The sequence below is a fragment of the Sabethes cyaneus genome, chromosome 1 (assembly GCF_943734655.1).
Source record: "Sabethes cyaneus chromosome 1, idSabCyanKW18_F2, whole genome shotgun sequence".
NCBI classification, from domain to species: Eukaryota; Metazoa; Arthropoda; class Insecta; order Diptera; family Culicidae; genus Sabethes; species Sabethes cyaneus.
The window spans coordinates 162,005,655-162,032,945 of record NC_071353.1 but is presented as its reverse complement, the minus strand read 5'-3'; the positions used below and the strand labels follow the sequence as shown (position 1 = coordinate 162,032,945).

Here is a 27,291-nt window from a genome sequence, read left to right as displayed (position 1 = left end):
ATCAGTGCTTCTAAAAATAAATATGGTATACGTTGCTATTCTGAATTATGCACCGAAATAACTATGTATAAATGTAATGTGACATTAAACAGCAGCATCTGTAGGACCATTTTTAGAGAATTAATATAAACATTTCACCGATTGTAGTTCCTATTCGTTATAACATAACAATAATCATTTAAGGCAAAAACTAAACCATCACCTTCCAATAGTCTTTTTCACATTTAACTCTCTCGTCTCGAACAAACAACCGAAATCTAGTCGTAAAAAACTGTTTCAGCACCCCTCATCACCGCACTGACTGGCCACACAAGCCATCATTATGTATGTACGTAAACACACCACCCAAAGAGGGAGGCGTGGCTATGCTGCTCTTGCCAGCTCGCACCCAGTTAGGGTGCGCTATTGTTAGCGACAGTACATAACGACCCAACAGCAGAGCCGGTCGAAAACCGGTGTTGGGTGGAGTTTCTCATCCCTCTTTCCATTCCATCTCCATCCTCCATACGCATGGTCTTCCCATGTATTGCGCTCTGTACCTATCAGCGAACGGGGTACTGCCGACTGCAGCATTGCGAAGTGCGAATTGCTTCAGCATCATCAGTTTACTTTCAGCGCTGGTTCGTGACGGGTAAATCAGTTCCGTTGTGCGACTGACGAAGGTCGGAATAAAAAAATCACAATCTTTAATCAAAGTAGGCGAATTACTCGAAGGTGTGCTGTGCTTTGGGGGTGTCTTTTACATTGTTTAACCGTCCTGGTGACCTGTGACTTCGACTACTTAGTGTCGTGAGTGACGTTTTGTGTGTGCACAACAACAACAACAACAACTGAAGAAAATAAGTGAAGGAATTTTTGTTTGTTTTTGATCAGCCTAGCCTACCGAATTCTTCATCCAAGATGATGAACGACCCGGCCGCCCTGGGGATGATTCCCTTCGACACGATTGGATTATACGAGCAGCCGAAGCCGAGGTTCATCTTCAAAATGCCTCGCGTCGTGCCGGACCAGAAGAACAAATTCGAAAGCGACGACCTGTTCAAGAAGCTGAGCCGCGATAGTGAGGTGAGTTATTATTACATTGCAAGCGGTTTTTATTGGTTTTGGGATGAATTTGCAGGTTATGTTGTCATCTTTAAAACAGGTTTACGTTGAAGGTTCGGTTTTTTGGGTTTATGAAAAACATCAAGAGGATTCAGCCCATTAGTTTGGTTTTGAAAATTACGTCAATTGATTTTACCGAAACCTCTGTAAATTGAACAGGCAGCGGTTGAAATGTTTTTTTTGTTTTTACCTGTCTGAATGTTTACTCGGCGAAGGGAATTTTCACCCCCAACGCCTTTATTTTTTTCCGGAACGTGGTACTAATAACAATTTAAGTTTATAATTATTAGAGGTTTGGCCTCTAGAATTACCTGCTACGGAAAAACAAGGTGGAGCACCTGATTTTTGTGGTTTAAAACGAACGAGAATCGTCGAAATTTTTTTGTTTAAGATAACGATCATAATGACAACGTTATCCGTAATTCTCACTTTATGAGAATGAATGTTTTTAAAGGGGAGGTGAATTTTAGAGCATCCCAGTTTTAACCCTTAGATGGACACCTACACAAGGAAAAAATAACAGTAGTTGTTGGGATCGAAGTTCAAAACACACTATGTAATCTTATTGAACCGTCCTTGTGGAAATTTTCATTAAAAGAGTATATTTTTTTCTGAACGTTGTTCTACTGGAAGGTCATTGAAGCAAAACTAAAAACGAAAGTCATTATAAGTGGTCAGGTTTTGGCGGCTAATAACTCGGTCATTTCTAAACCAATTCGAAAGATATTTATATCAATCGATCAGAAATCTTTCAACGTATTGAACCCGATTATGAAAATGAGGAATCTATAAAAGTTCGCGTCAAGAATTGTCGTAGTTGACGAATCAACTAATCACGTGTAAGCACATTTTTGCTTCCCAGTTGTCTGGAACGACAACTTTATACGTCTCGTTTCCATTTCGGAAAAACTGTGACAAAGTCTTGCTGTTCCAACAGGTCACGAATTGTTTCCCTAATGTCAACCTAAATAAATTTGATGTCCTGAAAGTGAAACGTGTTCGTAAAATGTGCAACTATTCTTCATGTTCAACACAGTTGGCGTCGTTTTTTGCGTAAGAACCTAATCAAAACCGAAGTCTCGTAGGCGTATTGAAGTTGAAGTAGGCGAAATATAAAATTTATGCATTGCCGCCTTAATCTGGACTTTCGGCGGCTGACGTGCCCTTATCTTAACTATCATGCCGACGTGGTATTCTGCCTGGTATTCTAAATTCTTTGTAAACCTCCGATGGCATTGAACGTTGAATTGGCAATCTGCAAACTGGATTGCTTCTTAGCAAGGCTTCTGTTCAAACTTTTGTGTCACTATAGATGGCGGTTTCTAACCTTCATTATTTTCGTAGCGATTTAGGAGTGCAAACAAGTGTTTAAAAGACAAAATACCAATAATCGAAAACACCGGAATCTCCAAAGCTACAGAAGGTAGAACCCCAAATAAACCTTTTAAGTTCCTAGTTGTTCTCTTCCTGAATATTGCAATTATAATTATGAGCTACTATGGGTATTCGAATAAAATGTTTGCTCCATTTTACAATGTACAAAAGATGAACAGCATTCATCCGACCCCAGGGCGCAAGCAAGATATCGTCTTCTATCAAAACGTCGGCGGAATGAAATCCGATATTGAAAACTACCAACAATTCGTACGGATCGCTGCTATGATGTCATTGTCATACGCGAAACTTGGCTCAACTCTCCAGACGGTTTCCAGTCAAGTTTATGGACCCGATTACGAAGTTTTCCGGTGTGATCGGAGCCCTAAAAACAGCCGCAAATCTACCGGCGGTGCTGTTCTAATAGCTGTCTGTCGTGGATTGGAAGCGAGAACCATCGAGAATGACTCATGGAACTGTGTAGAGCCGGTTTGGATGGCCATCAAGCTGAATGCTGAATGTACTTTTTCTAAGTGCCTTATACATCCCACCTGATTGTGTTCGCGATGTAATTGACGCTCACTGCTAACCGATCTACTCAGTTATAAGGAATACTTCGCCGCTTGATGGGCGACTTCAAACTGGCAGACATCTCGTGGAAACCCGTCTATAGCGGTTTTCTCTATCCTGATTCTGAAAACTTTACGGTCCATGCTGGTGCAACGAATTTTCTTGACAACTATAATGGTGCAATGCTTCATCAAGTCAACCATAGCGTCAACGAGAACAACCGTTTCTTAGACCTGTGCTTCGTAAACTCACAGGACAAGGCCCCTGCTATCGATCGACACGTACCGGAAAGAAGTCTCCGCAGTACATAGCTCATTCGTGTGCCAAGAGGCTGAAGTCGTACAAAAGAGTAGCATTAAAACGATTCAGTTCCGCACGCTTTCACTAAAACTCCACTTTGCGAGGATAAACAGTTTGTACAGGCGTGTCAGTCGCCAATGCTTTTCGCGGTATCAACGCAACATTCAACGAAGATTGAAGCATCACCCGAAGTCTTTCTGGAACTACTTAAACGAGCAACGCAAAGAGTCCAGGCTCCTGTCATCAAGTAAATACAACGGGGAAGTTGCTGCCGCTTCTCAGGATATATGCCGTTTCTTTTCCAAGGAGTTTACTGGTGTTTTCACCAATTAGGTATTCAGCGCGGACCGTGTTGCTCTAGCAGCCAACAACGTTCCAAATATATTGTCAAACGTTGAGTGCCATTGGTATCAATTTCGAGATGATTTCGAAGGCCGTTACTATGCTCAAGCCGTTCTTCAATCCTGGATCCCTTGGAGTACCTTCCAGATTCCTGATAAGACACATAGACGTTCTCCGTATTTCGAATATCCATCTCCAGTGGGATTTTCCCGCCGTGTTGGAAATTTGCACAAATGTTCCTTGACCTTGTACACAAAAAAGGAAGTAAACGAGTTGTAGACAACGGTCGACACATCACATCGTTGAGTGCAGTCTCAAAACTATTTGAGCTGGTGGTCATGGAAGCTCTGCTTTCTGTAAGTTTAAGCAATATCTAACTGCTGACCAGCATGACTTCACTTCCTAGCGCTCTGCCACTACTAATCTGCTATTTCTTACATCATACATAACGGAAGGTATGGCTCAACGAGCTCAAACAGATGTTTTATACACCGACCTGTCGGCAGTCTTTGACAAGATAAACCACGCCATCACAATTGTAAAACTACATAAACTAGGCGTTAGCTTCGGCAGGTATATACCTCAAGGAAGCCACCTAGGCCCTTTGATTTTTCGGCTTTATTTCCACGACACTAATTTGGCCATCAAGGGTACACGATTCTCGTATGCAGATGATCTTAAAATGTACTTCCGGATCTGCTCGACTGACGAGTGACGACCTTCTTCACTTTCTTAAAAATCAACCCGAGGCCTTTGCCACTTGATGCGACATGAGCTGTATGATAGTGAACCCGGAGAAGTGCTCAACAATCACATTTTCCCGAAAGAAAGATTCGATTCTGTTTCGTTATGTGCTCGAATGCACAGTAAAAGAACGTGTCTTGGGTGTTATCTTAGATTTGCAGTTAACGTACAAGCATCATATCTCGTATGTTGTCGCTAAAGCCTCAAGGTCCTTAGGCTTTATCTTTAAGATCACGATAAACATTTCTGACATATACTGCCTCAAATCGCTATACTGTTCGCTGGTGCGGTCAGTTCTGGAATACTGTTCGTCTTCCCAGCTATGAAAGCCGCTGTCAGCTGGTCGATATAGAACCTCTCCGTCTTCGTAGGGCTACCTCCAGAGCACTGTTTGTTGCGGATAGCATACAGGGGAGCATTGACTGCCCTGCGCTGTGGGACAGATTAACACAAATGTTCAATCATGAGCGATTCGGAACAATTCAATGTTAAGATTGCAACCTCTTCGCACTAATTACAGCATGAACGACGGTCTGCATCAGGCTTTCAATCAAGTGTCCGCATTATTCGACTTCCGTCTGGCACGATAGATACTACTCGAAAGATACGCATGCTGTTTTCGGCGGAGACAAAACCCGAAGAATATACAGTTATTTTAGGGTTTATTTCTAATTCCCGTCGTATTAAGTAAAGCCATTCTAATTTTCATCATTTGTTGGATTCATTTAATGAATACTCGAAAAGTTCTTATGCTGATTTGACTAAAACACACTTACCTTCCGATCCGTGAACTTTGAAATCACTGAAAAGCGATTATTGAAGCATATTATTGAAATTACGCAACTGACTTTATTTCTTGGATTCGTCGTACCGTTTTAAAATCCGTCCATCAAAATTTTTCATCGTCCGAACTAAAAATCACAACAATGTTTACGAAGCTAACGCGCATGTATTTGTGTAGGCCGGCATTAGAAATGTTATTCTGCAAAATTTTTGCAAGTCAGGCAAGCTTTCCTGGCTGTAGAATAACGACAATGCCTTGCGTGAGTTATTTTCATTAATGAATGACGGAAATTAAAACGATTAGTCGACATTGTCTTCTTCGTCGCACGAAAAAACGTAGGAAATTTGGCTGGTAGGACATCTTTAATGATAAAAAGCATTTAAATAGATCTCAGCTCACCTTGATTGATCGCGTATGATAGACAACAAACGAAAATATTAGGGAATAACTGGTTTTGCATTGTGTGGCATAAAAATGCTGATATTTTAAATAATTTCTGCTGGATAGGAGGGGAATAGGCAATTACGACGAAGCAGCAAGCAGCAACATAGCCTACGAACGATTTGTACACGTTTGATAGCATTTTACTTACTTGGTTTGACTTGGCTATTTATATGTTAACCTGACAATCATTGGGGCTGAAACAAGCCTATTGATTGATCAATAAACAAGATAGAATTGTGACAAACACACGGCGAAACTCAGTCAAGGTCAGTCATTCACGAAAAGGGTACGAAAATAGAAGCTAACATGAATAAGAAATTTTTTTAACACACGATTGCAAATGGTAGGTAGAATCGCGAAAAGCACAAGAGGAGAAATATAATCCTGAAAGGCAGACAGCCTTTTTCTTGATTTCGATGGATCGGTTTTTCAATCGAAACCGAAAGAAAGTGGTCTTCTTGATTAAGTCTAGAACTCGATCGAAACAGTTTCAATTGAAATTAAGATCCATCGAAATCAAAAATAAAACTTAGAGTTTGTAAACCATGATATTATAGTTAATTATTTAATACTAGTTGAGCGCGAATCTTACGATCCGGAAAATATAAATGTCCGTTCATAATTCAGAAAACTGCGGATACATTCCACTGGTCAGTGTTTACGAAGATGTTTAATCTTTGTATTTGTTCGTTGAGAATATATAATATATAATAAGAATATATTGCATAATTTAGCTCTAAGAATTTTGTACATAAAAGAGTCAGCCGGAAATTGAAACAAATAATTTTTATGGTCGTACTGGATTTTATTTAACTGAATAAAAACTTCTGACTGTTTGCAAGATTTATGTAGTCTGATTAAAGTAAAATGTTGCTTTGAAAATTCTTGAACGTTTGCTATCATTAACTCATTTTTTAAAATTTTGCAACTTGGTCCGGTCTGATTTAACACTCCTAAACACACCATATGATATCGCGACAAGCAATCGAGTTGAGCAGGCGAGTCGAGCAGTCGAGTCGAACACTCAAGTCGAGCAGTTGAATCGAGTAGTCGAGTCGAGCAGTCTAGTCTAGCAGTTAAATCAAGCTGTTAAGTCCAGCAGTTCGGTCTAGCTGTTGAGTCGAGCAGTCGAGTCGAGCAGTCAAGTCAACCATTTAAATCGAGCAGTCCAGTCGAGCAGTTTAATAGAGCAGTTAAATCGAGTGATATTAAATCGTTAAATCGAGTAGTCCAGTCGAGCAGTTGAATCGAGTAGTCTAGTCCAGCAGTCGAATCGAATGGTTTAGTCAAGCAGTCGGGTCAAGCGGTTAAGTCGAACAGTTGAGTCGAGCAGTTGACACAAACAGTCGAGTCGAGTAGTCCAGTCGAGCAGTTGAGTCGACTAGTCCAGTTGAATCGAGCTGTCGAATCAAACAAAACTCAAGCAGTTGAGTCGAGTAGTCGATCAGTTAAATCAGTCGAACAGTTAAATCAAGCAGTCCAGTCGAGCAGTTTAATCGGACTGTCCAGTCGAGCAGTTGAGTCGGGCAGTCGAGTTGGGCAGTTGAAGTCGAGTCGAGCAGTTCACTCGAGCAGTTTAATCGGGCAGTTAAGTCGAGTAGTCCAGACGAGCAGTTGAATCGAGTAGTCTAATCGAGCAGTTGAGTCGAGCAATCGGGTCAAGCGGTTCAGTCGAGCAGTTAAGTAGAACAGTTGAGTCGAACAGTTCGAGCAGTTAATTCGAGCTGTCGAATCAAATAGTTAAGTCAAGCAGTTGAGTCGAGCAGTCGGGTTGAGTGGCTAAGTCGACCAGTTAAATCGAGCAGTCTAGTCGAGCTGTTGAATCAAGCTGTCAGTTGAGTCGAGCAATTAAATCGAGTAGTCTAGTCGAGCAACCGATTCGAATAGTCCAATCGAGTAGTTGAGTCAAGCAGTTCATTCAAGCAGTTGATTCGAGTAGTCCAGTCGAGCAGTGGAATCAAGCAGTTGAATCGAGCAGTGGAATCAAGCAGTTGAATCGAGCGTCGAATCGAACAGTTGAGTCGAGCAGATGAATCATGTGTCCAGTCAAGCAGTCGAATCGAACAGTCCAGTCAAGCAGTTTAATCGTGCAGTTAAGTTGAGCAGTCGGGTCGAGTAGTAAGTCAAGCAAATGTGTCAAGCAGTCGGGTCGAGTAGTTAAGTCGAGTAGTCCACTCGAGCTGTTCAGTTAATCAGTCAAATCGATCTGTCCAATCAAGCAGTTGTGTCGAGCAGTCGAATCGAACAGTTCAGTCGAGCAGTTCAGTTAAGCAGTCCAGTTGAGCAATCAAATCGAGCAGTCTAGTCAACCAGTTGAGCAATCGAGCAGTCCAGCAGTCGACCAGTGAGGTGACTGAGAATAGAACTCATTGCTACGAAAACATGATGTCCTGTCAGGGGCCTGTTTTTAATTACCGATAAGCCCTTTATGATGTCCTGTCAGAGACCTGGTTTTCGGTACAGACATAAGCCTCTTATATAAATAGATTAATAGGTGCCTTGTCGGTGCTGTACCAGTTGTCCACTCATAGTTAAATCATCCGGTTGCAATCACATTTGCCTAGAAATTAGGCAACAAGGAAGCCTTATCTAGACTTCAGAAAAACAACATTCACCAATCTGTCTTCACGGTGAAACAATAAAGAATTATGAAAGTAATTATTATCAAAGTTTCTAAGTGTTGTTTACATGTTCGGCTGCTGATGTTCGAAGAAAGTAATGCTCTTCATGGCAGCACAATGCCCATTGCGGGAAATAAGAAAATAAAGTACACAGAAGCTGTTTTTTTGGCGATTTACGCTCTTTTTTTACGTGAAATTAGCGATTTAGGCAGTTTTTCTTACGCGATGCTACGTGCTTCTTATACCCAATCGCCAAGCCTAAAAGTCACGTCCAACCAGAAACTGCAATAAATCAAAAATTAGCACTGGTAAAACCCTCACTCATCAGTCATTTCGGTTGCTTAGGAGCAACACCAATAACAATCTACACGGTAAAAAATTGTCACGTTGAAGCGAAGTGATTTACCGTTGAATTCGCACTACTTGCCAAACATTACGATTCGAAATGAAAATTTATTGAAAATGAATCAACACAAAGTATGATGAAATCAACAGAAAATCACTTTAATTTCGAATGTGCTTTCTTTTGAACTTTTGAACTGTCAAATGGATAGAAAGGATTGTATGTTGATTTTTCGTAAAGCTGCTTTATTTATTACTCATAATTGAACAATTACATAATTACATACAAAACATAATGCAAATAAAACCTCAATCGCTGATAGTAACCGGATTCCTGTGCTTAATACTCTGATGTCGAAACAAAGTTGAGCTCGGGTTGATTGCTGCTATCAATTCGGGGCCCGTGTGATCAATTCTATAACCTGAAAACAGTTAGTAATTTATTGATTATGATCACAGGTATAATTTCGCCATACTTACACTCAAGAAGAGCAATAATTTAGAACGAAAACGTATTTTCTCCATTTGGGTTTCTAATTTTGCTTCCGATTGCTGCTTTCATGTTTCGCGATTTTTTGACATTTGTAAATTACGAAAAAAATAATTGCAAATTCTATAGATATGCATTACAATTCGATGGTTATATCCATTGAATAGTTTTCAATAGCTAGTTTCTTGTTTAAAAATTTGAAAACTCTCCAAAATCAATACTAAATCACTTCGAATTGTAGTGCTGCACAACAAATTGATTTAAATGCAAGAACACTTAAAATGGACGTGACGATTTTTTACCGTGTATTCATCAAACAAATAGAAAAACATTGCCTAATTCCACCGAATTAAACATTTGATCATAGCAAGCGCCAGACATAAAGCGCAAGTAAATAATAATAATAATAAACCAACCCAAACAATGTGACACAGCACAGCACACTCATCCGTAGGCCGTCCGTAGCACAATCAGTACAAATCATACAAACCGATCGTGTGACGGTTTATCCAGCAGTTGGAATCACGTTTTACATATCCATCTATTGACAATCGATAAATAAAAAAAATCACAACACGACGTCACGTACCGACACTGAATCGCGCTGAATTACCACCGTTCGGAGTATCGCACGACGACTCGACGTCTGTAAGCGCGGGAATCCCGTCGTCGTCGTTGGCACAGACAGAAAATTCAATTGCCAATGCAAATCGTCTCTAATTTACTAACAATGTTTTTTTATTATTTTATTTTTTTTCCTCTCGCAGGTCCGATACACCGGCTTCCGGGATCGCCCGATCGAGGAGCGGCGCGGTCGCTTCCGGGCCGGTTGCTGCGAGGGCCACACCGAAATCTCGTTCGCTGCCACCGGCATCAACCTGCAGCTAGTGTTCAACCCGAACCATGGCCTGTACCACCACCCGCACCACCATCACCATCACCATCCGGCGCACCTGGGACTGGAGAAGGAGTGCGATTTCGACAAGGAGCACGGCAAGGTACGTATACGTGATGGGACGGGACGGGCTGGGACACGAAACCCGGAGATTGACAACTCAATTAGGCGCGTATAATTGGGAGCAAATTTGAAAACGGCTCGACGAATCCGATTTGTTAGGGTGGAGGTTTCCTTTTTTTTTGCTCCGCTGGTTCGATGTTGAAATTTTCAATTTCGAAAATCTGTAAAAACTGACAAACAGCACAAGAAGTGTGGATGATTTATGGTTCATGCCCGGTCGAATGTGTTTCGAATGGGAAAGGGACAAATCGATCCGGTAATGGATGGACTTGGATGGACGACGAGTGGTTTGGCCGGCCGAGTCGGGGGTGAAGTGCACCCCCTCGGGTGTGACACATGATGAACATCATTCGTTTTTTTTTTTCTCCTGTTACTGTTATTGTGTCGCAAGCTGCGACGAACAGTTTTGCACAAATCTGGGCTGATGCGTATAAATAGCTGCGCACTCGACGGGGAAGCCATGTTGGGCTGGGTTCGGGGTTTGAAACAAAAAAAAGGTTTCATTCCAGGACCTGCGCACTAGGAAGCTCCGACGGGCGATGGTGGTCCTTCCATGAAGATTCAGAACGAATCGATTTTCTGCTCTTAAAGTTCTAAAAGAGAATGCTAATTTCAGATAAACGGACCGGAAGTGACCGTTCTAGGATTTTTTTTGTGTTGTTCGTACGTGCGACGGACGAACCGTCGCCGGATTTGGGTCCACTAAGATGCCCGAATGGATTCCGACTGCGAGTTCGGTGTCAATTTATGCTCGGCATTGTGAAACGGGCGATTTATGAATCATTTTTCGACGGCTCATTGTGCGATATGGTGTGCGTGCGGGTGGTAACGGGTTTCTGCTGCCGGCAAGCCGAGTGAAATGCTAATGAGGATTCATTATAGTTGTGTCGCGAGAGGCCAAGAACTGCTGGCTGGGCCGGTACGGCGGTGCTCGATTGATGGGGATTTCGTTGTGAATCATCTCGCACAATAATTTATACGATTTCTAAGCGTTAGTGTCAATGCTTTAGCACGAAACGACGAGCGCTAGTTGTCTGAAAAGTGCCGCTGTATTGGGGAAGTTTGTTTGGTTGCAACACGAGTTTTCATAAAATTTGTCTTTACATAACTGTTTTCTACTTATTTTGATACTGATTTTTTAAGGATTTGCAAAGGGAACGTGAACTCATACACCTTAAAAGTTATGAAAGTTTTACGTTTACCAACGAAACAAAAAAATTTTCCGAGTTTCGAGAAGGAAGCTTCAATAACAGAATTTTGCAGTAGCGGAGTCTTTTTGCGACGATTCCGTCGTTTGTTCTGCGACACTGGAATACTTCAGTGTACGATTTTTTGCTATTCCCTTTTCAGTAATTCGTAGACAACTCAATTTATAGCGGTAACTCGTCGTTTTTCATAGTGGCTTATCTCGTTATCCCATATGTTACGATCTCATTTCGATTGACTGAATCGTACGCAGCCTTTAAGCCTACAAACATAATCATCTGCAAGGGTCTGCAAGTTGTATTCCCGAAATGTGTCTAGTAGCTAACACAGGGTAAATGTCTGATGCATCGTGGAGCGATCCTCACGAAAACCAGCTTGGTACTCGCCTATGAAGGACCTACGCTAACGCTTTCGCTTTAACAGAACAGGATACAGGAGAGCATATTATGGGTACAATTAACCAATGTTATGCCCGATAGTTTTTATACTCGAGTCGATGCCCTGTGTCCGTTACAGTAAGCGTGAAATGCTAGTTACCTCGAGTTTGGCTAGAGTTTTAGTCAGAAAACAGCACGAACTTTCAAAAACCTTTACTGGTTCTAGAACATGTTGGAACTTCGGCCCATCTAGTGCACGCAACTGAAAACTGTAGGAAAAATTAGTGCGTTCTGTGCGTCGACTGTGGTAAATGATGAGCGTATAATGATGCATAAAATGCTTTTGACGGTACGGTACTGATCGTAGCAGAAGACCCCATTAATTCGCGTTCGCGCCCTGCAGCGAGAGTCGAAGGACCACGAAGTATGTAATTTTCAATTACGACGCCCCCACCACTATAAAAGAAACAGAGAAGCTAAACGTATGCTAACGTTTGTCTGAGTTGAAGCAAATCTGTGAATTTCGAGACGCCTGGGAGTTTGGCGACAAGAAACGTAAAAGTGAAATAACCAAACACATGCTCACGTGCTGCTCGAGCCAAAGATGCTGAAAAGTGAAATAAAAACGAGTACTTAATCCAGTAATTTGTTCTGTCCAGTCCTGTGTTTCGTCTGGTACAATTTGCAGTTCTATAAAATATCAAAAAGCCGTGGGCTTAAACCGTCATTAGACATTACCCTTCTTTATTGACAGGCTTTGCAGCCGGCTGCAAACGATCCTACTGACTCTATCTAGCAAGCACCGCCTAGCCAAGATTCGAACATACGACGACTGGCTTGTTACACCAGCATCGTACCTCGAAGCTAACTGGGCGGTTTCTCTATAAAGTATCAAGTACAGTGTCCAGTTTAGTCTAGTGCTAATTCTAGTCTAGTGTTCGGTCCAGCCAGGACTAGTGCTGCGTCGCACCTAGTCTAGTTCCAGTCCAATATAGTTTTCATATCCAGTCCATTGTATGGTCTAATCCAGTCCAGCGCCCATTTCCGACCAATCTAGTCCAACTCAGTTTCCAATATAACATCCAATCCAATCCCGTCCAGTCCAGTCCAATTCAGTGTTGGTACTGCGTCCAATTTGGTCCACTGCAACGTCCAATTCTATCCAGTTCAGTGTCCAATGCGGTCTGTTGTCTAGTCTAGTCCAGGGTTCAGTCCAATCCAGTGTTCAGTACAGTCCTGCGTTCAGTCAAGTGCAGTACAATCAGTCAGAATTCAGACCAGTTGCGTGTTCAGTGGCAACGGAATGGCACAGAACTAATCCTGATGTGCCTTGGAAATAATCCTGAAGTGGCTAAGAAATGGCTCTGAAGTGGCTCTGGAATAGCTCTGAAGTAGCCCTGGAGTGACCCTGAAATGACTCTAAAGTGGCATTGAAATAGCCCAGAAGTGGCACTGAAATAGACCTGAAGTGACTCTTAAACAGCCCTAAAGTGACCCTGGAATGGCTTGGTAACAGCCCTGGAGTGGCTCTGAAATAGCCCTGAAGGATCATAAAAATAGCCATGAAGCCATGAAGTGGCCATGGAATGGCTCGGAAATGGAAGTAGCTCCTGAAGTAGTTAGGAAATGGCACTGAAATAACCCTAAAGTGGCACCGGAATAGCTCGGAACTAGTCCTGATGTGCCTTGTAAATGGCCCCGAAGTGGTCCTAGAATAGCTCGGAAATGGTCCTGAAATGGCTTGGAAATTGCCCGGAAGTGGCACTGAAACAGTCCTAAATGGGCACCGAAATGCCACCGAAAATTGTCCTGGCGGCTGGGAAGTAATCTTGAAGTGACTCAAAAGGGTCCTGAAGTGACTCTGAAATAGCGCTAAAGTTGCATGAAAATAGCCCTGAAGTGGCCATGGAATGGCTCGGAAATGGTCCTGAAGCGGATAGGACATGGCCCTGAAGTGGCACTGAAATAGCCCTAAAGTGGCACAGGAATGGCTCGGAACTAGTCCTGATGTGCCTTGTAAATGACCCCAAAGTGGTCTTAGAATAGCTCGGAAATGGTCCTGAAGTGGCTTGGAAACAGCCCTAAAGTGGCACCGGAATGGCACCGAAAATTGTCCTGACGTGGCTGGGAAGTAATCTTGAAGTGACTCTTAAACAGCCCTAAAGTGACCCTGGAATGGCTTGGTAACAGCCCTGGAGTGGCTCTGAAATAGCCCTGAAGGATCATAAAAATAGCCATGAAGCCATGAAGTGGCCATGGAATGGCTCGGAAATGGAAGTAGCTCCTGAAGTAGTTAGGAAATGGCACTGAAATAACCCTAAAGTGGCACCGGAATAGCTCGGAACTAGTCCTGATGTGCCTTGTAAATGGCCCCGAAGTGGTCCTAGAATAGCTCGGAAATGGTCCTGAAATGGCTTGGAAATTGCCCGGAAGTGGCACTGAAACAGTCCTAAATGGGCACCGAAATGCCACCGAAAATTGTCCTGGCGGCTGGGAAGTAATCTTGAAGTGACTCAAAAGGGTCCTGAAGTGACTCTGAAATAGCGCTAAAGTTGCATGAAAATAGCCCTGAAGTGGCCATGGAATGGCTCGGAAATGGTCCTGAAGCGGATAGGACATGGCCCTGAAGTGGCACTGAAATAGCCCTAAAGTGGCACAGGAATGGCTCGGAACTAGTCCTGATGTGCCTTGTAAATGACCCCAAAGTGGTCTTAGAATAGCTCGGAAATGGTCCTGAAGTGGCTTGGAAACAGCCCTAAAGTGGCACCGGAATGGCACCGAAAATTGTCCTGACGTGGCTGGGAAGTAATCTTGAAGTGACTCGAAAGGGTCCTGAAATGGCTCTGAAATAGTTGCATGAAAATAGCCCTGAAGTGGCCATGGAATGGCTCGGAAATGGTCCTGAAGCGGATAGGACATGGCCCTGAAGTGGCACTGAAATAGCCCTAAAGGGGCACAAGAATGGCTCCGAACTAGTCCTGATGTGCCTTGAAAATGGCCCTGAAGTGGCCCTAGAAAGGGTCTGAAATGATCCTGAAGTGGCTTGGAAATTGCCCGGAAATGGCTCGGAAACAGTCCTGTAGTGGCTCTGAAACATCCCGGAAATAACCATGATATACTTTTGAAACAGTCTGGAAGTAGCTCTGAAATGGCCCTGAAAGAGTCTTGAAGTAGCTTTAAAATAGTCGTAAAGTGGCGCTGAAATTGTCCTAAAGTGACCCTGAAATGACACTGCAATAGTCCTGAAGTGGCTCTTAAATGGCTCTAAAGTGACCCTACAATGGCTCAGAAACTATCTTGAAGCTGTTCTGAAATAGCCCAGAAGTGGCTCGGAAACAGTCCTGTAGTGCCTCTGAAGCATCCCGGAAATAACCCTGATATAGTTCTGAAACAGTCTGGAAGTAGCTCTGAAATGGCCCTGAAAGAGTCGGGAAGTGGCCCTAAAATTGTCCTAAAGTGACCGTAAATCACACTGCAATAGCCCTGAAGTGGCTCTTAAATGACCCTAAAGTGATCTTAGAATGGCTCGGAAACTATCTTGAAGCGGTTCTGAAATAGCCCTGAAGTTGCTCTGAAACAGCTTTGAAGTGGTTTTAAAACGTTCTGAACTGGCTCTAAGCAGCCCTGAAGTAGCCCTGAAATAACATTGAAGTGACCTGAAAAGGGCCTGAAGTGACTCTGAAATAACCTTGAAATGGCACTGAAATAGCCCTGGAGTGGCTTTGAAATAGCTCTAAAATGTCTCTAAAATGGTCCTGAAGTGGCTCGGAATGGTCCTAAAGTTTAACCATATAGTCAAAGTTACTGAGCCAACCACAGAAGCTGACAAAAGTCTGCTTCGATCAGATTAAAAAAGAAGGTCCTAAAGTTGATCTGAAATGATTTTGAAGGGAATCGGAAATGCTTCTGAAGTGGCTCGGAATTAAGCATAAGCATAAGCATAGGATACCGCCCGTGTGCTGCTACTCCGTTATTGACCAGGACCGATGAAAATTGCAAAATGATGGCTGGAAAGAGCATACTTGGGACAGCATGCTATTCCTCATTGTGCATCCTTATCAGGTCCCTGCATGCTGATCAATACCGACGCCGGCCACGTCCGAATGCGGGTCCTGGTGGGATGAGAAGGAATGTTAGTCCAATACTTGTTGCTAATAAAGACCAGGGAATCCTCTGCATCTTCACAAGTATTTCGGGAAAGGAATTGTAGTTAGTAGATGAAGGGAGCTAGATGGATACTGTAAGTACGTAAGCTCGAATTATATGCAACTAAGCTGGATTTTCGTGAAACTGAAAACTTCTTATATAGCCAGTAATTACGAAAATTAAGTTTTAAAATGTATCCTTTTTATCATTAATCTAATATAATGGAAATGCTACTAATAAACAACCATTTTTTGTTAATTTATATTGAAAACTACTATGCACAAGCGAGATTTACGGCTTTAGGCGAAAACTGTATAACAACTTGAACTTATTATACCTGAAAACAAAAATCAGGCATAATGAAACGAGTCAATATAGTCCCTAAGTTGATAAGCATTTCCTCTTACCAACGCTAATATGCAGAGATATAGCGCCCTACACGCCCTCTGAAACAGTCCTGAAGTGGCTTTGGAATAGCTCTAAAGTGGCACTAAAATAGTCCTAAAGTGATTCTTAAACAGCCTTGAAGTGACTCTCGAATAGCTCTGATGTAGTTCTGAAATAGTCTAGTAGTAGCTTTGAATTGGCCATAAAGTGGCTCTGAAAGAGCCTTGAAGTAGCTCTAAAGCAGTCGTGAAATGGTCCTGAAATTGTCCTGAAGTGGCCCTGAAATGGCATTGAAATAGCCCTGAAGTGGTTCTGAAATGACCCTAAAGTGGCCCTAAAGTGGCCCTAGAATGGCTCGGAAACAGTCTTGAAGTAGTTCTGAAATAGCCCTGAAGCGGTGCTGAAATAGCCCTGGAGTGGCTCTGAACTAGCTTTGAAGTGGTTCTGAAAAAGTTCTGAAGTGATTCTAAACAGTCCAGAAGTGACTCTGGAATGGCCTTGAAGTGACTCTGAAATAAACTGGAAATGGTACTGAAATAGCCCTGAATTTGCTTTGAAATAGCCCTTAAGTGTATCTGATATAACTCGGAAATGGTCCTTAAGAGGCCTGTAAATGGTCCAGAAGTGGATTGGAAATAAGCATAAGCATAAGCATAGGATACCGCCCGTTTGTCCAGAAGTGGATTGGAAATGGTCCTAAAGTTGATCGGAAATGGATTTGAAACGAATCGGAAATACTTCTGAAGTGGCTCGGAAATGGTCCTGAAGTGGCTCAGAATTGAACCTGAAGTGGTTCGGAAATGATTCTAAAGTGGCTCATTAAAAATCCTGAAGTGGCTCGAAAATGGTTCTAAAAACCCTAAAGTGACTCGGAAATCATCCTAAAGTACAGGCTCAGTAGAGGTCCTGAAATGACTCTGAAACAGCCTTGAAGTGACCCTGAAATAACCCTGAAGTGGCACTGAGATAACCCTGAAGTTGCTCTGACAGTCCAGTGCCTATTCCAATCCGTTGTCCTGTGCGGTGTTCAGTCCAATCAATTGTCGAGTCTAGTCCTGGAAGCTAGTCTAGTCCGCTTTAATGTCCAAACCAGTTCAATCAGTGTCCAGACCAGCCTATTTTAATGTCTGCTGTAATTCTGTGTCCAGTACAATCGAGTGTTCAGTCCAGTTCAAAGCTCGAGCTTGTCATATTTATTTCAATACCATTACCGTTTGCTCGCACTTTACGCTTAACTCCACCATTGGCGTAGCCTGGGAGACCAGGCCCCCTCCAGAATTCTACAGGCCCCCTCCAGAAATTGTCCCCATTGGAAGCATTCGTCTCCATTCGAATAAGGCTTCTCGTCGCCAATTTCCCAGTCGTCTCAGAAGTCGGAAATCAGTTTCGACCTGGTCCAGGCATCTTGCACGTTGAGCCCCCCTGTTCCCGGTGCAAGTGCAGTTCTTAAAGGGAACTATTTTCGTCGCACTGTCGTCCGGCATCCTTACGATTTGTCCGGCCCATCGTAGCGTACTGACTTTCGCCAAATGCACGATAGGAATCTCTCCAAACAGTGCCTGTATCTCGTGATTCACCTATCCACCACTCTCCGCTTTCCGTTTGTACTCCGCCAAACATCATCCGTAGCACCTTCTGCTCGAATACGGCAAGGGCGCGTATGTCCTCCGTGAGCAGTGACACGGCTACAAGTTCATAAAGAACCACTATTCTTCGTACGGCGGCGTATGCTTCTTTATCGTTGCGTTCTGCGAAGATCAAGTACATCCGATTTCGGATCTTCCGTCAACTGTTACCGTCGTGAGAGGCACGCGTTTGTTTCCTTTGAGCCTCCTTTTTTCATGTATTTCGTCTTCAACACATTTATTTTTAGCTCAATCCTCCTATACTCCATTTTCATCGGATAACCCCCTCAAGAGCGATATTGAATAACATGCAACATAAACCGTTCCCTTGTCTCAACCTTCACCGCGACTCAAAGGTACTCGAAAGTCTCCGAGAAACGCACGAAACACATCACTCGATCTAATGTAGCTCCGATCAATCGCGTCAGTTTATCCGGAAAATCGTGTCCGTGTCTGCCATAGCTGGTCTTGATCGACTGTATCTTATACTGCTTTGAAATCAATAAAGATGTGATGCATGGGCACGTTGTCCCGACATTTCTGTAAAATCTGTCCGATGGTGAACATCTGATCCGTAGTTACGTAGGTCCCCATAAATCCCGCTTGGTAATTCCCTACAAAACCCTGTGCTATCGGTGACAGGATTATAATGAAATTTTTCTGGAAGGCACCCCTAGGCCCCCTCCAGGGAAATTTCGTAGCAACGCCAATGAACTCCACCTATAAGGTTCTGTACATCTGGCGACAGCTCCTTCTGTATGGAAACCCACCTGTTCTTGATGTCTTCCCAAGATTTGACGTCCTTGGGATGCTTCCGTAGTGCCTACTTCATAATAGCCCAATATTTTTCGATCGGACTTAGTTTCGGGGCGTTGGGGGGAGGGTGGGGGGGATTAATGTCGTTGCGTACAAAAGTGACCCCGTTGCCTTCGTACCACTCCAGGACATCCTTTGAATAGTGGCACGAAGCTAGATCCGGCCAGAAGATCGTAGCGCCCTCGTGTTGCTTCAACAGAGGAAGCAGGCGCTTCTGTAGACACCCTTCCCATTTACAGTCCCGGTAGTCACGAACGGCGTACTCTATTTGACAGATGAGCAGAACCAAATCCAAATCATGTATCTCCTAGCAAATTTTGAAAGTTTCTGCTTCCTTACTTTCTCCGGAACATCAAACTTGTGCTGGACGGTGAAAAACAGTAGCTCCGGAAGCTGCCGGAAGTCCGCCTTGACGTAAGTCTCATTATCCTTGATGAGACAATGAGGCTTCGTCAGCATCTGGGTTACTTTCCCACCGTATAATGCCGTTTGTCACGATTTGGAGCCTTCTGCACTTTGTACGTATGCAGTCCCTCCCGGTCCTCGGCTTTCTGAACGAAAGATTTGAACAGATTCAACTTTTTAGCCACATCCCTGACCGAAGCATTGGGATACCGCTTAAACCCTTTCACGACACGCTTGTGACCCTGATCACCTATAGAACAACCATTCTGACCGCATTTCTCCTACCGTTCGATGCTCAGCAGAGTTTCGTAGTAATGTTTAATCACACGATGCCGAGTTGTTTTCCGATGTCCCGATGAGAGAGTTGAGGATTTTCCAGGAGCTTGCGCGCAAAATCAATTCGCGACTTGTGACGTTGCTTTTCGGGTGACGCCATTTTGTCCAGTTTTTGAGAAACTGACAGCGATAAAAATACAGTGCAAACAATACACTCTAAACTACTTCAACCCAATGGGTAATTTTCTACAGCTTTCTTTTTTTTCCGTGATGCAATTTGATGTGGGACACCCTTTATCCAAAAAAGGTATGTCGGTTCTCTAAATCACTTGAAACTTATCCATTCAGCACCAACCACTTTCTTGAAATATTTTTTATAAATATGTTTAAAGGAGAAAATTCTTGTCGTGAAACAATATGTCGCGACTATTCACGGTCGCAGCTTGCTGCGATGCTAGAAATATCAGACAGTTGTTTTCAACGAAAAACTTAGATTTTCGCTGAGAAGAAAACAATATTTGTTTAGTTTATTTTGTGCTTCTAGAATTAATACCTACACTGACAAAGTTCGCTCCTAATTGTCAGGCTGGTTTGATTAATTTTTAATACCAAATACAGTAGGATTTCGAATTTGGCATGCCTCGATTTTGGCAACAAAAGTAACCATTTTTGGCAACACAAAATATTTCCCTTACAAAAATATGCTTATATATCAGTCAGTTTCGGCATACATGCTTTAAATGACGTAAAAATGATGCCCTCAGTGTGTTCATGAAAAAAAGTTTGCTGTTATAGAATGTTTCGAACAATAATATTTTTATTGCCGTAGGACTACGTCTTACCGCAGGTCGCCAAAAACTTACTTGCACCTGACGGCTAGCTCTTGGTGGACTTTTCAAGCATAAAATGGTTGCAATCGTTGATTAATTTAATATTTACTCAATTTCTAACGCATTTACATTCAATTTTTTCGAATCTAAAAAGGGTCTCGATTTTGGCACTGTCGTGAGAAATGTTGCCAAATTCGAAATCCAACATACAGTTGGACACTTTGGTTTCTAATCAGAGCAACCCGAGACAATACTCCCACCTCTCGCGTGGAAATCAAGACTACATTTCGAATACAGTTTGGGTTTCATCAAAACGCTTCAACTTGGTTTTAAAATAGTAATTGTTTCAGAACGCCCTTTCTTTAGCTGCACTGTCTACAGCAGAAAACTCAAGATAATTGAGTGTTCCTCATTATATAATTCAAGCAAAACTAAAACCCTTGCGTTATCAAATAGTGAAATGTGTGTGACACCCTTTTGTCGTGTCCCGAAAAAAACGGAACAGAAAAGCGCACTCGCCGTCTGTTTACAAATCATTACCACATCACAGCAAATTGCTGCTGATTTGCATCGTTTTCGCCCTTATCGCCTCCTCTGGCGGAACGACGAACTTCGACTGCACCCCAACCGGCTCTCTCCGGCTGTTGAACCGACAAACAATTAGGCCTAACAACCTTTGGATAAGGAAACAAAAAAACATACGCAATGAGCCCCACTTCAGTTCCACTCATTTAGCATCAAACAATAACACCGAATGACATGCCGAGTGCCGTGTTCCGGCAGCACTGCAATTAACCTTTTTCGGTCGAACGGAACTTGGTTGGACCGACCGACCGTATGTACCTAAGTATTCAAATAACCTCCTTGTGCCAAACGCATTTAGTTTGATTGCACCCAAACCAGAGAGAGGGCAAAAACAAAAAAAAACGGCAGAAGTGTTGATGCGTCTGTGACAGCTTCGTTCTAGTATTGCTTATATGGCATAGTAGGCAATGAACAACCATGTCCCTTAAGTACTGTACCCGCCTTCGCCAAATCGGTCGGATGCGCTTGCTTGGCCAGCTGACTTTGTTCGCCATCAGAGAGACCATAAGGAAGGTTGCATTTCCGAAAGATCGCGTGCCCCTAATTGGCCGTCCCGGCCAACGAGAACGAACGTTGTTGTTGTTGTTGGTTGTTGCAAACCACTTGATCTTCAAGCCATCAAGCAAGGATGCAAGCAAGTTAAAGTTTGCTTAACAACTGACGCGCTTTTTGACAGCCCGCCGGTCGACCGGCCGGCCGGCCGGGATCATGTTCCGAACGATCATAACAAACAGAGCCCCGCAAGTCAAGTGATGCTGAAAAGTATCAAATTTCCGACCGAGTCGGTGGGTCACACATTCACATTCCTGAAGCGCTGAAGGTCGAGGAAATTCCACTCTCTAATTGGGTCAATTTACAACGAGACAGACGAAACGATACGGGACGAGACGGGGAAAATAGAGAAAAGAACTCGTGCACGGCACGAGATCAGTCGCGACACGGATCGGTGGAAAGTACCAACAGAACAGCTTCCGTGGAGGTCCCAGGGATTTACATGAACGTTACGTACGGTTGACAGCCGACCCACGGTGCATGCGTTGAGTAGCACGTGGGTGGGCGAACGGGTACGGAACGGGGAAATCCAGGCACGCTGTGCTGCAAGTAAACCGTTGTTATGACAAAACGTACACACCGGCGGATCGGTTTTCAATGAGCTCTCCATGCATCCATCCATCCATCCACTCCGGCGGACCGGGTTCGAAAGTGGATGATGACAAATGTTTCGAGAATGTCGAAACAGATACAGAGCTATTAAAGTGAAGGGCTTCCTACCTACTAAACGGCGAAGGAGTTCGACGAACATAGATTAAGTGTGATTTCCTAGGAATAGAATAACTTCAGCAGCTGTTTTTTTTCTGTCGTTTTACTTTCAGGTCCATATTAAGTCTCACTTCATTATGAATGGAGTGTGCGTTCGGTTCCGCGGTTGGCTGGACATGGAACGACTGGACGGTATCGGTTGTCTGGAGTTGGACGAAAAGCGAGCCGCCCAAGAGGATGCCATCTTGCGGGAGCAACTGGACCGCTACAATCAACGTCTGCGGGACTTCGAGGACAAGCAGAGAAGCTACCAGCGAACCACTCAGGACGAGTTCGAACAAATGCGCCGAAATGGTTCCGGAATCGGTGTCGGTGTCGGTACCGGTGCCACGGGCATGTGGAGGCGATAAACGGTGTTCGATTCGTCTCGTTCCGTCAAAGGTGCAAAAAGCTGTGTGTGTGATTCCTAATTGATACTCCCCGCCCCGACGACCGTAGGACTGCTGCTGGGACGAAACCGGCACAGGTGTTAAGGTGAAATTTTAATCTCTTTTTAACATGTATCGAAACTGATATGTCGAATTATTGGTGAAATGATTAAAGGGCATCAATTTAAATAAACTTAGAAAGAGAGCAGCTGAACATTTCGATCGCGTTATGTAAATATGATTTAAAGTTCGGAATCCGATCGCGCTACGTGGCACAAACCAGGCGACATTTCGATGTTGTTAACTACTTACTTTCGCAATCATTTATTTTAAGTTTTTTTTACAGGTTATTCGTAAGCGAGATTTTTACATTATTTTATTCGAACTTCAACCAAAAAAAGCAAAGAACGATTATTTCTTTTGCTGAACTTTTAAGCGGCAAACTTTATAGGTTTTAAGTAGAAACGTATCAATACATTTGATAGCATTTTGTTATGATAATATTGAACCAAAACCTGTTGTTTGGTAAGAATGGCAACGAGAAAAGAAATTCATTTCCCGGTTCTGTTACTCGTTAACAACATCATTTATCAGTCCCACCTACATTTTGTCATCAGCAACTGTTACCAGCTACCCTGGCCCTGTCCTGTGCGACGAGGTACTGATTGATCCCTATTAGCACCGTTGTTGTTCATACCCGCCGAGCCACTGATCAAAGGATGCGCTCCGGTGTGTCGAATTTATTAAATATTAACTCGGTAATAACTGCGCTCTGAACTAAACGGCCGGCCGGCTCGTCATCAACATGATCTGCCCTGTGTCGTGTTCCTCACTGCCAGCGTGAAAACACTTATCTAATAAATCGTGTACCAGCCTGCCTGGCCCTTTATTTAACCCATTTATTACACCCGTCATCGTACCATGACAGATTAACTCTTTCACCGGGGCTCTCGCTTATTATATCGTTAGTGAGTGAGCAGCCATCAGCTACCAAGCATTATATAGTTTCATCGGAGCACACGGAACACGGAACGGAAACTACAATAGCCGTCGGTCCACCCTTGTTCTGGTCTAACTCGTTTTTTTCCTCTTGTGCCTGTTAAACTCGCAGGCGAGAACATCCCGATAAAAAGGGGTGATGATGATTCTATTGTTGTTGGCTCGTCGCCTTTCGAGGAAAACATCCGAGTGCAGTTTTTGATTCTCAAACTTCATCCGTCGTGTAAGGTTTAAGCTGCAAAATGATAATTCTATTGCAATGATCTTTGGCGAATTTGGTTATTTGTTTGAATCGATTTTTAACTTTACGTTTCAGTCTCTGAATGGCTTTCCGATTTGCATTGGCATGTTGACTATTTTGCGCAAAGAACCATCCCAGCATGCTCTGCTCAGTAGTTGTCAAAACAATATTAACAATTGCGCAGTTTTGTTTTGATTATTAGGTGCTTAAGCTCTCGGATCAAGTGAAATCGACACGATATCAAGAGTGTTATCCGTAAGGTTTTTAGTTTTCTTGCCGTTTGTGAATTGAAACCACCCGAAGAAATGAAGTGGCATAGCGGACACAAATCAATCACGTTGTGAAAGTAAGTACTAGGGGACACGTGTCTCACCTTTAGTAACAATTGGATAAGCAATGCAATGCAAAAACATGCTTTTGAAATTTTGAAGCGTCGTCGGTGCCCCACTTATTGTTATGATCTGGTTGCGCCTCGACAACTTCGCTATATTGACTGTTACTTACTTACTTAATTAGCCTAACGTCCACCTCATCAGCAAAGCAGATAAATTGACTGGATTTATTGAAAATCGTGTGTCCCGCATTTCGATCGCCGCTCGTCTTATAACACCTTCAAGCGCAATGTTGAATAGCAGGCAGGAAAGAACATCTTCTTGTTGAAGTTCCCTGCGAGATTCGAATGGGTTCGACAATCCACCAGCACTGGATTCCATCCATCGTAGCCACGATAAGTCTAGTAAGCTTACCCGGAAAGCCGTTTTCGCTCAAAATTTTCCATAGCTCTTGTCGATTTACGCTATCATATGCGGCTTTGAAATCGATGAACAGATGGTGCGTGGGGACTCGGAATTCGCGGTACTTCTGAAGGATCTGCCGCAGGGTGAAGATTTGGTTCGTTGTAGACCGACCCTCCATGAAGCCGGACTGGTAACTTCACACAAATCTGTTGGCTATTGGCGATAGTCGATGAAAGATGACTAGGGACAGCACTTTGTAGGCGGCAAGATAGTGATTGCTCGGTAGTTCTCACAATCCAGCTTTTATAACCCCGTTTTTCCACTCCTCCGGTAGTCGTTCCATATCCCAAATCTTGACAATCAGTTGATGCAGACAGCCGGCCAACTTGTCCGGGCCCATTTTAATAAGTTCCGCTCCAATGCCATCCTTTCCCGCTGCTTTGTTGTTCATCAGCCGCTAGATGGCTTCTTTAACTTCCCTTATCGATGGGGGTGGCACATCTTCGTCGCTTGCTGCACCAATGTGGTCACTTCCTCCGCTATCATGGTCTTCCGCCTGCACGCCATTCAGGTGTTCATCGTAGTGCTGCTCCACCTTTCGATCACAAAGCCTTTGCGAGATCCGTTGAGTCTCTGATAGAACTTCCGTGTGTCGTGAAAGCGGTACAGCTGTTCGAGTTCTTCGCACTCTTTCTCCTCTTGGTGGCGCTTCTCCTCCTTGAACAGTCGGGTTTGCTGCCTCCGCTTCAGTTTGTATCGATCCACATTCTGACGGGTGGCTCTACGCAGCATTTGTACCCGCGCTGCGCTCTTCTCAGCCAATATCTGCTGCCATTCCTCGTCAAACCATTCGTTACGTCGATTCGGTGCCACACGGCCTAGGACGTTCTCCGCTACGCTGTTAATGGCTGTTTTCACGGCATTTTAATAGTCCTCAAAAGAGGCTTCATCCAGCTCACCCTCATCCGGCAGCGCGGTTTCGAAAGATAACGCGTAGTTTTCGGCGACCTCCGGTTGCTTCAGTCGCGGTAGATTATACCGTGGCGGGCGCCGGTATCGTATGTTGTTCACAACAGATAGTTTTTGGCGTATCCTTACCATCACTAAGTATTGATCCGAACCATCTATCAGAACGTGGTCGATTTGTGATTCTGTCTGGTTGGGTGATCTCCAGGTGTACCGGTGGTAGAGGTTAGGTAGAGGCTGGAAGAAGGTATTACGTATGGCCATATTCTTGGAGGTGGCGAAGTCGACAAGTCTTAGGCCGTTTTCGTTCGTTTGCGGGTGAGCGCTGAACCGTCCAATCACCGGATTGAATTCCTCCTCCTAACCAACCATTAAAGAATCGGCCCTTGATTCTTAATCTGCACATTCGCGGGTCGATCGATCACCCGCATCTGCATCTCGCCCATCACTATGAAAGCTGTGCCCAGCTCGTGTGTATTGACGCAGCTCTGGTAGATGGTATGACCATCTCTATACGTACGTACCATCGTTCCTTTCCAGCATACCTCCTGCAGCGCTACGATGTCGAACTTGCGGCTCTTCACTTCTTTAGAAAGCACGTGGGTACTTCCGAGGAAATTTAGAGACCGACAGTTCCATGTTCCTAATTTCCAATCGTTAGTCCGTTTTCGTCGCCTGGGTCTTTGCTGATTGTTCCGATTAGAGTTATTATTATTATTACTTACGGAGTCCATTGCTTTCATTTCTTTAGTGGTTCAGGCTTGCAAAGCCCGCAACCAACGCCACAGTATCGCCGGAAGGCCAACAGGTGCGAATATGTTGGGCTTGAAATGAACAGAAAGTTGGCCGGGTTATTTTGCGCCAAGTACCGAGCCCAACATCTCCTGATTTCAATTTGGGTCACGATGTTTATCACACAAGTGAACATGTTAGCACAAACAAGAATTTACCAATAAGTTTGACCCGCATATTCGTACGTGTATGACCTTTAAAGTTGGCAGTGCAAATCAAAATACTATTCCAGCAGATTACTAGCTTCTACCTTTAAGACAACGAGCCGTTACCGATCCAGTATGATACGATTTATAATGCTTTGATTTTAAGTCACCGCAAAATCACTATCTTCAGGTTTAGTTGAAAATTTTCGGTGAAATAATGAAACTGATGAATATATCGCGTAACGTTTCAGCCTACTACTCTTCAGCTATCGTCTGACGCCTGTAAATATTTATTACCATTAAAATTGTGCTCATTAGGTATTTTCTAACAATCAAATTCGCGAATTACAGTTTTCTTAAACGGTACAAAAAACACACATTACAAAGTTCTTATATTCTTCTAGTATCTACGCCACATTCATATTAGTTATTCAGCCTTCACCAGTTAAAGAAGATCTTGCACAAACACAATACGGAATTAACGTTTAAACCGCAAGATAAAATTCGAAATCGGTTGTTTAGTAAACTGAAAGATCCCGTTCCACCAGGGAAGCAGAGAAATGTTGTATACCGATACCATGTGGAACGGACGATGGAAAAGTCTACATCGGACAAACGGGAAGGAAGCTAGAAACCAGGGTAGCAGAACACAAAAATGATGCAAAAAGGGTGAGGCGAAATCGGGACTTTCGCAGCATACAGTGGAGGAAGGACACATCTTTGACTTCGCCAAAACTCGGGTTTTAGAACGGATAGAGAACCAGGAGACCAGAACAACAGCGGAAATGTTCCACTTCAAAATCCTAGGTGATAACAAAACCGTGAATCTACAGAGAGAATGCGGAACATTCAATGCTGCATACAACGGTCTAGTCCTAAAGCTTCGTCAGAGTAACAACAACAAGCCAGTTGGACGGAACGAAAACCAGCCCACTG

At 43.5% G+C, this 27,291-nt stretch overlaps 1 protein-coding gene across 3 annotated transcripts; it reads left to right on the top strand.

Annotated features, from left to right (window-relative positions):
- The first annotated feature begins 636 nt into the window (after positions 1-636).
- On the top strand, positions 637-22,954 carry LOC128744960 (protein big brother). Of its 3 annotated transcripts, none has more exons than XM_053842034.1 (4): positions 637-789; positions 874-1,065; positions 9,883-10,113; positions 22,160-22,954. In XM_053842034.1, the coding sequence occupies exons 2-4, from the start codon at positions 901-903 to the stop codon at positions 22,454-22,456; spliced, it is 693 nt and encodes a 230-aa protein (XP_053698009.1). In that variant the 5' UTR covers positions 637-789; positions 874-900; the 3' UTR covers positions 22,457-22,954. The 3 variants fall into 3 exon arrangements, with proteins under 3 accessions (XP_053698009.1, XP_053698008.1, XP_053698007.1); XM_053842033.1 differs by having other exon boundaries at positions 637-803; XM_053842032.1 differs by having other exon boundaries at positions 637-1,065.
- The last annotated feature ends 4,337 nt before the right edge of the window (positions 22,955-27,291 follow it).

What these genes read in the sequence shown, in the direction of transcription:
- LOC128744960 (XM_053842034.1), top strand. Translation starts at nt 901, where the DNA reads ATGATGAACGACCCGGCCGCCCTGGGGATGATTCCCTTCGACACGATT. An exon ending in AGCTGAGCCGCGATAGTGAG is followed by an intron (nt 1,066 to 9,882) that starts GTGAGTTATTAT and finishes TTCCTCTCGCAG; the next exon opens with GTCCGATACACCGGCTTCCG. An exon ending in TCGACAAGGAGCACGGCAAG is followed by an intron (nt 10,114 to 22,159) that starts GTACGTATACGT and finishes TTTTACTTTCAG; the next exon opens with GTCCATATTAAGTCTCACTT.